The sequence below is a fragment of the Lynx rufus genome, unplaced genomic scaffold, assembly GCF_022079265.1.
Source record: "Lynx rufus isolate CCGP_SWC_20201006 ecotype Redwood Valley unplaced genomic scaffold, mLynRuf1.p SCAF_31, whole genome shotgun sequence".
NCBI classification, from domain to species: Eukaryota; Metazoa; Chordata; class Mammalia; order Carnivora; family Felidae; genus Lynx; species Lynx rufus.
In genome coordinates this window covers 3,123,395-3,136,386 of record NW_025814847.1, presented here as the reverse complement: position 1 = coordinate 3,136,386, position 12,992 = coordinate 3,123,395, and the positions used below count along the sequence as shown (strand labels likewise).

The window sequence follows — 12,992 nt, the reverse complement described above, 5'->3', positions numbered from 1 at the left end:
CACGACTCTCATCCAGGACACGCAGGAATGAGGGGCAGGAGAGGAGGGCACCTGGCAGCCGGCCCTGTCCTCTGGTGCCTCAGTTTCCCCTTCCTAGGCTGTTGTCTTAGGAGAGGGACAAACCCTGTGAGTGGGGGTGGGGCCATGGCACCTTTCCCAGTGTTTCTGGCAGGTTAAGGGTGGTCTGTCACCCTCACTCCTCCCTGCACTCTGCTCTGACCTCACCCCCAGCCCCCCTGCCCTGTTCCCTGGCTCCCAATGAGCCCCCGGGGACCCGCAGCGGCAAACACAAGAGGGACAGACAAGGGCCAGCCCCAGGGAGCGCGGGGGACAAGCTGACTGCGCACCCTGCATCCGGCCCCCAGGAGTCTCCCTATGTCCTCATAAACTCCAATGTCCCCGTCCCCAGACGTGAGCCCTTGCCCGCCTCTCTCCAGTTGGACCACCTCCGTAGGCAGCAGGAACGGGATGGCCGACTTGGCCTGTTCTGGGGGTGCACACAAGGCCGGTCACAGAGCCTGTGGTCTGTCATCTGCGGCCCCTCCCACTGGATCCCGACCTTCTTCCCGCGCGTCCTGGTGCGGGTGCCGGCACCTCTGTAGAGCAGGTGGGGAGGAGAGAACCGCGGAGCCACAGGGGGTCCTGGAGAAGGCGCGGAGCCCCCTGCACAGGGCCCTGCACGCGGGGGACGCTCGAGACCTGTGCCCCGCACCCCCCACCCTCCATGACGATGGCCAGGCTCCCCGGTGAGGCGAGATGTCCCCACTCTGCTCCGTCCGCGGAACTGACCTGCTTCCCGAGGCCTGAACTGCTTCCGCCAGCCTGGGGGCTCCTCTGGGAAGAGGACTCAGCTCCCTGTCTCTCCCTGCCCCTGTGCTGCACACAGTAGGCGCTCATGACCTGTGTGTGCAGGTGAACCCACGGTGAAGGCTTCTTGGCAGGAACTCTCCAGCGGCAGTTCGGTCCTCGGCCGCCAGGTGGCGGCGGTGGCCGGCGCTCAGGGCCCGGAGGGAGGCTGCTCAGGGCGACTGGGGGGGTGGGTGGGGGGGCAGGTGGTGCTGAGGGGGGCGGGGCGGGGTGAGGGCGGGATCTGAGGGCGGCGACTGTGACTGGCGAGGGGGGGTGGGAAGGGTATCTGGGGCTGGGAGGGGGGTGGGTGACCGCTGGGAAAGGGGGATCCCTGGAGTATCCTGGGTCTGAGGTCCGAGGTCCCGATCCAGGTTTCCGGGGTGACACGGGCTGGAGGGCAGAGTGGGGTGCCTGCCCCATCCCCTGAGACAGACCCTGAGAGGTGAGGGCCGATCCCGGGGGAGGGAGATGGGACGCAGGGGATCCCTGAGGTCGCAGGTCACGGGGGTGATGATACCTGGTCCTGAGAGAAGGTTTGCTCCCTGGAAGAGGAGTCGCTGAGAGCTCAGAGCCTGGAGCCTGCCTCGGATTCTGTGTCTCCCTCTCTCTCTTCTTTCCCCTGCTTGCGCACTCTCTGTCTCATACTGAATATACATTTAAATAGTTCAAAGGGAAAGTCTAGGGGTGCCTGTCTGGCACAGTCTGTGAAGGGCGAGACTCTTCATCTGAGGGTGGTGAGATCGAGCCCCACGTTGGGAGCAGAGCCTACGAAATAAAGTAGTCTAAGGTTTGTTAGGTTCAATTAAACAAAATGAATGACACAGGAAGTAAATTGTTCTGTGTTCTCTCTGGAAGGTGGCTCCCGATGACAAAGATCACGTTTTACACATATGATTAAAAATCCTACTATTTCCATAAGTTCGCCTTTTGGGGCCCCAGGGTGTTTCAGTTGGTTACGTTTCTGACACTTGATTTCCGCTCAGGCCATGATGTCACAGATCAGGGGTCGGAGCCCCGCATTGGACTCCGTGATGAGAGCCTGGAGGCTGCTTGGGCTTCTCTCTCTCGTGTCTCTGTCTCTCTCTCCATCTCCCTCTGTCTCTCTGCTGGGTGCTCTCTGTCTCTGAAAATATTTAAATAGACTTAAAAAATTAACTTGCCTTTTCCAGAACCTCATGTAGCTGGAATCATGCAGTGTGTAATCTCTTCAGATTGGCGTCTTGCATGTGGCAACAGGCATTTACGTTCCCCGCAAGGCTTGTTGTGGTTTGATAGCTCATTTCTTTTTAGTGCTGGGTGACGACCCATTGTCTGGATTTAGCTGTTTATTTATTCCCTGATGACATATGATGAGGGGCATCTCCTCTGTGCTTTTTGCCATCAGCGTGTCTTCTCTGGTGAGGTGTCTGTTAGTGCCTTGGGCCTCTTTTCATTGGGTTGTTTGTTTTCTTAATGTTGAGCCTTGAGAGTTCTTTATATATGTTGGCTAATACTTCTTTATCAGCTGTGTCTTCTGCAGATATTTTCTGCCTGTCTGTGGCTTGTCTTTTCCTTCCCGGGATTGCCTTTGCAGAGCAGAACTGTTTCATTTCACGGAATTCCTGTTTACGTCATCTTTCTTTCATGAATCGTGCCTTTTGTGTCTTTCTGAAACGTGTTCACCGGTCCCAAGAACATCTAGATTTTCCTATGTTGTCCTGTCGGAGTTTCCCAATTCTTTGTTTATATAGAGGTACTGATCCGCTGAGTTAATTTTTGGGAAGGGTGTGAGCCCTGTGTCTCAGTTCTTTTTTTTGCACGTGGACGTCTGGTAGTTCCAGCACCATTTGTTGAAGAGACTGTCTTTCCTCCATGGTATTGCCGTTGCTCCGTGTCAAAGATCAGTTGACCGTCTATACGTGGGTCTATTTCTGAGCTCTCTATCCTGTTGCACGATCTGTTTGGTTCTTCTCACCAAATCCGTAGTGTCTTGATGGCTGTAAGTGTGTAGGAGGTCTTGAAGGAGGGGGTGTCAGACTTCCACCTCGCTCTTCTGCAACATAGTGTGGCCTCCTCTGGGTCATTTTCTCTCCACGCAAACTGCGGAATCACGTGATCAATGTCTACAACATAACATGCTGGGCTGCAGATTGTGGTTGACTGAATGTATAGATCTAGTTGGGAATTTGGATATCTAGACAATATTGAGCCTTCTTATCCATGAACATGGTCTATCTCCCCATGTACTTAGTTGTTCTCTGATTTTGTTGATGAGAGTCTTGTAGTTTTCCTCATAAAGATCCTTGCATATTCTGTGATATTTATGCCTCAACAGTTCACTTTTGCGTTGTCAGTGTAAAGGGTACGGTGCATTCAGTTTAAAATTCCATTTCTTCGTTCCTGGTGTGTAAGTGAGTCATTGAGCGTCGAGTAGAAACCTTGCGTTTCCTGTAACCGTGCTATCATCCGTCATCAGATGCAGAGCACTTCTTGTTGTGTCGATTCTTTTGGACGTTGTACATGGAAACCCATGTCACATGTGTGCAATGATGGTTTTATTTCATTCTCCAGTCAGTGTACCTTTTATTGCATTTTGTTATCTTATTGTGTCAGCTAGGAGTTCACGTACAACCCTGAGAGAGGGTGTGGATAGGAGCCATCCTTCCTGGTTCCTGGCCTTAGAGGAAGCATTTCCCGCCTGTAGGCACTAGGTATGATGGTAGCTGTGGTTTTTGTGGAGATGATCTTTATCAAGTTGAAGAAATTCTCCTCTGTTCCTGGTTCTCTGTGAGTTTATCATCATGAGTGGGTGTTGGGCTCACTTTCTTTTGGGATCAGAAGTCAATGGAAAAAAGTAATGTTGTGGACTTATAGCAGCTAGGCCGTTAACACTCATCTGCCCGGGTGGGCTCCGTCTTCCTGCTTACTGGGACACAGAGTAAAGACCAAACCCTTGTACGGACACAATAGCATGCATACCTTCCAAGCTGCCGAGGGCAATTTAGATCGAACTAGTCTAAAGCAAAGGAGTCCAAGTCTCTTTTCTATACCTATGGGAGGCAGAGCAGCTCCAGGAAAGACCAGGTCCCAGAGTCAAGCCAACACATAGGTTGCTACATGAGAAGCTGCAGGGTCTGGAGGACACACGATCGCCCCACTGAAACACGTGGGTGGCTTGTCTGAAGAAGGTTGGTGAGTTGTCTGGAGCTCCGTTGGTGCGACTGCTGAGCCCCAAGCCCCTCTGGGAAGACAGGCGGTTGTGTGCTCTTTCTCCATCGGGCTGTTGCTGCTGGCACACTGTTTCTGGTTGTCACCCGTGTCTGGAGGGGCAGGTGCTCTGGTCCCTGTCGAGGCCCCGACCGCTTCCGTCACGGCCCCCAGACCCCATCCCCAGCAGCTGGTATGTGTCCAGGCTCAGGGAAGACTTCCTTCGTGAGCCGGAGCACCTGTCCCTACACCCACCCTGTACCTTGGCTCCCTCTGTGCCCTGTTTCTGGAAAGCGTGTCCCCTCCCCTCCCCCGTAGAGAGGAATGCGGGCAGGGTTCTGAGTCCTTGGGCTGAGGGTCATGATGTATGTTAGCTGCTCCCAGTCTGCTTCGAAAGTTTCGGGACGTGGCCGAACGTGGGAGAAACAAGCCCCACGGTGAGCAGGGCTGGAGGGGCTGGCCCACGTGTGACGCAGGCAGTGTAGGGGGGTGGCTGTGGTCAGCAGGGGCCTCTGTGCGCCTCAGAGCCTGCAGAGTGGCGACCACAGGGCCTGTTTCCTCTGGCTGGGGGTGTGAGAAAGGAGAGAGGCTGTCCGGGGGCAGGCCTGGCCTCCCTCCCCCTTCCCCTCCAGTGGGGCTTCTGAAGGTCACGAGGGACTGAGGTCTGGACAGACCAGTGGCCTATGAGCCTGAGATGTGGGCCTGGCCCCGCCATGTCCCGGCTTCCAGACCGTGGGCCCATCAAATACCCTAAATGGGCCCCGACGTTGCTCATCTGTAAAATGGACGCTAATCTTGATATCCGCCGCCTCTCGCAGAGACCGAGCCTGGGAACCGCAGAAACCAGACACGCTGTGCACGGGTGACGTTAGCTCTTGCTGCCCAGGACGGCGGCGAGTGACAGAGATCAGTATGTGGGGTCGAAATGTCCCTGGTGGGGTGCCGGCGTGGCACGTGTGTTGGCGGCCCCTCCCGTGTCCCTGACCTGCAGCTGCTGGGGGTTCCCTCCGGGGCCCTAGGCCCTGTCCCCCTCACAGTGGTTTGGGTGAGCAGACACTCTTCCCCCGAGGCACTCCACGGGGGTTCAGGGACAGGGACAGAGGCATTGCCGACTTGCTCCCCATCACGCCGAAGTGACCAGTGGTGAGCTGCCCGGGTGTGGCCTCCGTCCGAGGAGTTTCTAACTGCGAGGTCAGGGACTGAGCCTTCTGAAGGACCGTCCCCGTTACGGGACGGGAGCGGGGGAAGAAGGCGGTGTTGATGCTCTCTTGTCCGAGAGCACAGAGCAGGTCGGGAGCCCAGAGTGGACGGGGTGACTCTTGGAGGCCACACGGTGGGAAGGGACGGGGCTGGGATGTTGGGCCTCAGAGATCACGGTTAGGAGTCCAGTCCCTGCTCCGCCCTGCTGAGTGACCTGCGATGGTCGTCCACACCCTAAGGATGGGCTTCCACATCCCCAGAAGGGACTTCCCAGCCCATAGGCTGACTACCTTCAGTTCGTGTCCCCGGCCATCCTGGGGTCCAGGCTTAGGATCCGAGGCTCTGAGCAGCTGGGGGGAGCCTCCGTGGGCGGGGAAAGGGCACGGCCGGCGGGAGTTATGGGGCTGCTCCCCCAGGGTCCACGGGAGACAAGGTTCTCAGAGGTCGTGGGGCCCCGTCTGGGGAGAAGGGGCCTGACCCTCAGCAGGTGGCCGTGAGTCTGAGGCAGCCGAGCCTGTGGACGGAGGAGCCCGTCCCTGCCCCCTGCCTGTGTGTGAGAGCGGGCCCAGGGCTGGCAGAGCCTTAGGGGGACGCGCTGGTGGGGTGCCGCCCCGTTGGGGGGGTTTGCCTTGTGGGGGGGCAGGGCGGGTCTGGGTGCCCGGAGGGCCTGGGTGCCGGCCAGAGGGAGATGCCCGTGTTTGCACTGGGGTGTGGGGGTGGGCCCTTCCCACAAAGCGCTCTGTTCTTGTGCTCAGAGCGTCTTCCTTAGACACCCGACAGTTAAGTGCAGAGAAAATCAGAAAGGAGATTTGACTCGTTCAATGGTGTTAAGACAGAGGACAGGCCCAAAGCAGGGGGGTCACTGTGTCCCTGGTACAGTGGTTTGAGCGATTTTGGGCCTGGCCATCGGCTGGCCCTGGGGAGCGGGGCTGCCTGGGGGGAGTGTGGACCCAGGGAAACAGGTAAGGGGTCCCAGCAGTGCCGGCTGGGGAGCTGAGATCACCAGGCTGGTGGTGCCCACAGGACGGGGCATCTCCCACACAGCGCCTCACCGCGGGGGGGGGGGGTCCTATGTTTATTCCACCATCGTTCCCCGAGGGTCCCTGCAGGTGCCAGAGAGAAGAGCAAGCATCTGATTGGCTTATCTACACCAGCCAGCTTGTCCTAGACAGTTAGCTCCGCCCTTGGGGTGGGAAGAGCCTAAGAGTGTTCTGAGCAGAAGCTCGCCTCTTCTCTTGCCTCTGCCTTCTGGATGTTTCCTCCACGGCCAACTGGGCCCAGACCAAGCCTGAAGGAGGCAGCCTGTGATGGGAGCCCACTCAGAAGACCCCCACCTGTGCTGGGCCTCCCGGCTCCTGGGGTTCAGCAGCCTTGTCCTCAGTGAGTGGCCCGGGCTCCCCGGGTGGGAGGCCGGTGTGCGGGGCAGGGAGGCGGGGGTCCCGTGTGTCTGATGTCTGTGGGGAACAGCCCGAAATACCAACTCTGTCAGGGAGCACGAGGGGGGCATCTGGCTCTGAGCCGGGACCCGCCTGGCACAGGGGAGAGGCTGCCTCTGCAGCTGTGAGGGGAGCAGGGGGCCGACCCAGGGTCCCCGTCGGAGCTGGTCCCACTTCTGGGGCGAGAGGAGGGCACGGACACAAGGAACCAGGAAGGGAGGGCGGCCTCCGGAATTTGAGGGTGTCTGCGCCCACTTGCTGGAAGGGTGTGGATGGAACAGAGGGCACTGATAATCAGGGCCTTGGGACAGGGTGAACAGGGTGACGGGAAGGGAAGTAGCAGGTCCCCAAAAAGGAACTGAAAGAAAGACTGCCCTGAGGAAACCCAGATACTCCCGTTAGCATTTCCCCCGAGACCATCTGTCTTCGTGAAACAGACGAAATAAAAACAAAGGACAAGACCAAGGTCTCGAGAGCCATGGATTCCTGGGAATTTCATTTCCTGCAATGTTTTGCTTGAGTGCCCTGGCCTGTCCGAGGAAGGGGGGTACCGGGGTTCTAGGAAATTCCCGACTCCGGGGCATCTGTAAACAGGGCGTTTCTCATTAGACATGAGCTTGGCTTACAAGGCTTTGACATCCCTGTTATCCAAATAATTTTGTCAATAAAAAAACGTAGGCTTTCTCTTTCAATTTAATTGACTGGAGAAATATGTGAAATTACATAGAGTTTCTCCGTAAACATCTGGATTGGAAAATTATGTAGGAAAGAAAGAAAGAAAAAAGGTAGAAAGAAGGAAGAGGAGGAAGGAAGGAAGGGAGGAAATGGAAAATTTAAGTTCACTGTTGAATGTTAAATTTTATCTTTTTTTTTTTTTTAATTTTTTTTTTCAACATTTATTTATTTTTGGGACAGAGAGAGAGAGACAGAGCATGAACGGGGGAGGGGCAGAGAGAGGGAGACACAGAATCGGAAAGAGGCTCCAGGCTCCGAGCCATCAGCCCAGAGCCCGACGCGGGGCTCGAACTCACGGACCGCGAGATCGTGACCTGGCTGAAGTCGGACGCTTAACCGACTGCACCACCCAGGCGCCCCAAATTTTATCTTCTTTAAATAAAGCCTGGCTCTCTGCATCACAGCCACCTGTGTCCCTGCTGTCTGTCTTTCTGTCCTTCTGTCCTTCCTCTCTGGGATCAGCACCTTCTGCTGATCTGAGAGCTCTCACTGCCTTCCTCCCAGCTTGAGTCGGCTTCCAGCCTCCTGAAGCCCAGGCTCACCGTCCAGCCTGGGGGGCAGGCCCCCCCCTGCAGCCTGAGGGCTGAGCCTCCTCCCTCCCTGGTGCCCTCCTTGCCAGCAGGTGCCCGAGGTCTTGCCCTGTCCCGGGCGGACGGGTACCTGGGTGCCCTTTGCCAGGAGAATAGCTGGGGCGTGAGAGCCCAGGACTGCTGGGAGCCGCTGAGAGTGAGCCCCTGCGCAGGGCAGGGTAGGGCAGGGGGAGAGGTGCAGGCAGCCCCCTGCAGGGGAAGCCATGGCCTGGGGGAGAGCGAAGCCGGCTCCAGGTCTGTCTCTGCCTTTCATGACCCGGGGTAAGTTCACCCCTGACGGAGCCCCTTCCTCTGTGAAAGGTCCCCTCAAGGCCCTCCCCACTATGACATCCTGAGCTTGGGTGCCCCCATCTGGACAGGACTCTCCTTTGGCTTCTCCAAGGCCTGTGCTCTCTGTCTCCATCCTGTCCTAGCCCCGGGTGCTGACAGGTTCGGACAGCTGAGGACCCTTCAAAACCAGGAGCCTAGGCTTTCCGCCGTCAGTGGCTCAGCCCCCCAGGCCGGAAGGATATTGTCTCTTTGAAGCTCCGCTCACAATCCTTGACCCTCTGCTGTCTCCGTCTCCACTCCTGAGCAGGGTCTTCTAGACCATGTGTGAAGGCCAGCAGCCCCTTCCCCGGTGTTTGCAAACTCTGTGTGCACGGCAGGCTCAGGACACGAGCCACAGCGGTGAACCGACAAGAAGCCGCTAACCCACGGCCCGGCTAGAGCCGTGCAGGCCCGCCTGTGGTCAGCACAAAATGCCACCTCCCTTCTCTCTGCTCCCCTGGTGCTGAGCCCCTCTCACCAACGCTGGGGGCCCCGAGACAGTCACTGTTGGCTCAGAATTGCTGGCGAACAGCCCTCGGGGCGGTACCACAGTGGAGGCTGAATCGCAGTCCCTCCGGGAGCCCAGTGCACCGTCCCCACCCCCACCCCGGTTGCAACAAGGGCTGTTTCTCCGAATTTCATGGAAGTTGCAGCCAACTTTGCCTATTTCCACATCAGCTCAGCCCTGACCGTTTGGCCGGGGAGCTGCCTTTGGGTCTCCCCGGACACTTCGTTGGGCTCATTCATTCCTGAGGGAGCCAGCAGGTGCTCACAGCCCAGTCAGAGAAGGATTGGAAGGATCGAGGGCGCACTGGTCCCGGCCATCAGGAAACTCGAAGTGCAATTAGCAACATATGCTGCGTTCGCTCAGGTTGATGGTGTTTGCGGCTGCCTGAACAAACATACACGCCCTGGGCATCTGACTCCTGGAGGAGCCTGAGGGGGGGACCCACACCTACCTTCTGCTTCGACCAACTGCACCATCCGTAGGCTAGCTGTGATGAACACACAATATGTTAGAGCCACGAGGAAGCTCGGTGGAGAGAAATGGGGAGATGCCCCACCATGTGGAGCCACCGTACCCGGCCCTCCCTCGTCTCTAGGACGCTGCCCCCCCTGCACAGGTGTGCTCAGTTTCCTGCTGCGTGGACTTGACAGGGACCATGGAAACCAGCTGCCGTGGACACAGCCGGGAGCTTCATGGCTCTGAGCGGAAGGCCCGGGGGGACTTTGGCTCCCGTGGCCGCCTGTGGGGCGGCACCATGGGTGTCTGTCTCCCGGGAGCCCGTCCCTGATCCCCGGAGGAGACCCCGAGAGGGTGCCTGGTGGGGAGCACAGGGCTCCATCCGGGACCTGGGAAGTTCGGGGCGGACCCCAGCTGTGCTTGCCAGGAGCAAGCATCGACCTGATGGGAACAGCTCACACCTAAGGGCAAGCTCTCGCCTTCTGACACCCTGGCAACGGTTCCCTGAGGGGAGCACGGTCATTGTCTCCGCATCAGAGACTCAAGGAGAAGGCAGGGAGCTGACATGACTGCCCGAGGCCACAGGCTGCAGAGCGCGGAGGACTCCCGCCTCCCGGACCCTGCCCCGGTCCCCACCGCCCTGCTGCAGGGGACCTCCTGGTCTGAGACCCAAGCACAGTCCCTTCCGGTCACATTCACACACCAACACTGCAATCGCAAAAGTTCTAGGAGGCATCCAGACCGAGTACAAAGCACACCTTTGCTGGGGGGCCCATGTTTTTCTGCAAGACGTAAAACCAATAGGCCTTTCAAGTAACGGGTACATCCAGCTTCCTGAGGCTGAGAGCAGGGCCAGAGTCCCCAGACAGAGGTGACGTGCACGTTGGAGAAGGGTTACGTTATGTGTGTTAGAAAACAGGCTGATTCTCTTACGACAGGTGCGGCGGCTCCTCTAAAGTAATGGGACACAACAAGCCAAGGGCACAAGCAGACCCAAACCGCAATGGGACGCAGCAGCTGGCACGTGGGGACAGGGACCTGCCGTCCGGGCCGGGCAGCGTCCGGCGGGATGCAGCCGCCTGCTGTCGGAATGAGGGAGTTAGTGAGGACATCATTGCGTAGAAGGATCTGGAATCTTCTACAAGCACTACTGGCCTGAGCCCTTCTCTGGGTTCTCTGCTTCCTGGGAGAGCGAGGAACGATGTGAACACAGCGAGGGGGCAGGCACCGCGTGAGGACAGCTCATGGACCTGGAGAGGGGTCTGGGGCTCTGGCAGGCAGCGGTCCCCCAGGCGGTCCTGCCCTGCTGCAGGGGACACATGGGTCTTCCTTTCAGGACAAGGTCGTTCTTTGCCCGTCCCCTTCTTTCCTATCCCGGTCTCCAGAAGGACCCAGGGTATCAGGTCCCCTGGGCCGTGCCGCATGGGGCATTTTGGGGTCTGGAGGGGCGGCCCGGAGGCCCTTGCCTTCTGGTCACGGCTCTGCAGACGGGACTGAGGAAGGACATTGAGGGTGTCTCGGGGACCGGCTGGGGAAGCGTGGTCTTCGTGGCAGGCACAGCAGAGCTCACCTACCCATCATATCTTCTCCCACATTTTCCAGTTCTGGGTAGGTAGCCAGGGCCCTGTACCTAGGTGGCCAAACCCATGAGCAGAGATCACGCCGCTTCAGGAGGGAGAGAAACCCCCACGGCGATTCCCCTGTGTGCCTTCCCTACTGTGGCCCCGAGGGGTGCAGCCACCAGGGCGTGATGCCTCTACCTTGTGTGACAGGACCCCCCTCAGTCTCAGAATCTCCCCTTGTCTCAGCCCCTGAGCGACTGGAGTGCGGGTTCCCGTAGCACAGCCTCCCTGAGCCTGACCTTGGGCCACTCCGCTCCAGAGCAAGTCACAGGGTGCGGCCCCCACTCCAGGGCCGGGGCTCCCACAGCGTGTGGGCAGCCCCGGTGGAAGCTGCCTCCTACGCTGGGCACTTGGCGTCGGCCCAGATGTGCTCGGGGCTCTCGATCCGTGATGTCGTCACGTCCAGACTCTCAGAGTTAGGCGGCGAGGACACTGCGGGACAGCAGGTCAGGACCGGGTTCAAGGGGACGCCCCACGAGGACCAGGACCTGATTCCAGCACGACTCCAATTCTTGCTCGGTCCCGCCTCCCGGGGTCAAGGGAGTCTACTGGGTGGATTTCATGAGCGCCATGGGTTCTAGGGTTTTCTCCTTATTCTCAATGACAAAACACTCACCGTGTCTGTTTCCAAAGCCCTAGGCGCCTTCAGCACTGTGGTCAACGGTTCTGGAGCTCATGGATCTCACATGGAGGATTCTGGAAACGTGGTTTCTGTGAAGGGAACTCAAGGAAGTTCTGTGTCGTTTGATATGACCCGAAGTCCAGAATCACTTCCAGGAGTCAAGCTGGAGAAGATTTCTTGGGCCATTAAAAACAAGTCCGACTACCTACTCCTCTTGCTCATGTCTCCTGGGGACGATGTTCCAACATGGGTCAACTTCCAGGACAAGTTCGAGAAGAGGGTCCATGTGCTCAACACCACCACCCTGAGGATTGACAACCTGACCCTTGAGGACAGTGGGCCGTACTGGGCTCGAGTCTCCTTAACAGGAGGAAGAGAAACGAACCGGTATTTCCACCTCACTGTCTACGGTAGGTGGTGGCTCCTCCCCCAATCCACAAATACCCACTTCTTTTGTCCTTGGGAGTGTCCCTGGCCCCCCTCGCAGGACCCCTTCCAGACCCCAGACTTGAGGCTCTGGCTTCTCCCTTGAAACTGGACGCAATGTGTTCACCACAAGTCGAGGCAGAGCTGAGATCACGCCTGAGGCTTCACGCAGTGGCTCCCGTCCTCATAGCCACTCGCTGTATATTTGGGTCGAGTCCTCTTATCTGTAAAGTGGATTCATCATCCTTGGGGGAGGATGCCAGGGCGACAGTGAGATTCCGCCCGCGAAAGCATGAGGCGTGATGCTTCCCACTCACGTGACCCCGTGTCCTCTTGTCCCTCGGGCCCCAGAACCCGTGCCCCGCCCCCAGATCCTGGACAAGACTCCATCCGTCACACCAGACTGGTGCAATGTCACCCTGGAGTGCCACGCCCCGGGAACCAGAGAGGATGTGAATGTGTCCTGGGAGAGCAAGGGCCTCCCCAGGGAGCTGGAGCAGAGAGGGGTCCCAGGACCGGCTCCCAACCCCTGGACCCTGGCTCTGAAGCTGCCCCTGAGCCAGCCCAGCCCCAGCATCACCTGTGTGGTCAGCAACCCGGGGGACCGGAAAACTGCCACCCGGGACTTGGGGAAGTCTGTGGCCACGGTGAGTGCATCCTGTCAGAGGGGAAGGGACTCCCGGAGCTCAGGTCCCCTGGGTGAGGGTTCCGGGCTCTGTCCCCCATATTTAGGTCACCTCCTGCCACCGTCACCCGTCCAGGAGGCTGGCAGGCACATCCCGCTTGCTTCTGCCTTTCGGTGTCTCTCTCCGGCTCCTCTGCAGCCCTCACCCCTGCTGGTCCAGGCAGCCCCCTCGGGTACCTCACCCCTGCCTCATTCTTCAGTCCTTGTGTGTCCCGGGAGGTTTCCAGCAAGCGAGGGGGGAGGGTCAGTGGTCGGTGCCACCTGAGGGAGGCCGAGCCAGCCGCGGCCTGCAGGGTTCAGGCGTCGGGGCTCGTGTGCCCTTCTCCGGTCTCGGGGACACGCTTCCCGCCCCAGTGCTCGCCTGGATT

At 58.6% G+C, this 12,992-nt stretch overlaps 1 protein-coding gene across 4 annotated transcripts in view; it reads left to right on the top strand.

The window, feature by feature from the left end:
* LOC124521813 (uncharacterized) overlaps nt 1-12,992 on the top strand; it is a 40,637-nt gene that overhangs the window by 9,027 nt on the left and 18,618 nt on the right. The window contains exons 1-3 of one of the 4 annotated variants that reach the window (XR_006964605.1): nt 9,072-10,877; nt 11,525-11,923; nt 12,291-12,586. Coding sequence is in view for 3 of the 4 variants with exons in the window: in XM_047092941.1 (XP_046948897.1) it covers nt 10,514-10,877; nt 11,525-11,923; nt 12,291-12,586 (1,059 nt within the window). In the remaining variant the exon portion in view is untranslated. Of the gene's footprint in view, nt 1-9,071; nt 10,878-11,524; nt 11,924-12,290; nt 12,587-12,992 lie in introns of those variants that run through there. The other 3 variants (XM_047092941.1, XM_047092942.1, XM_047092943.1) reach the window with 3 other exon arrangements.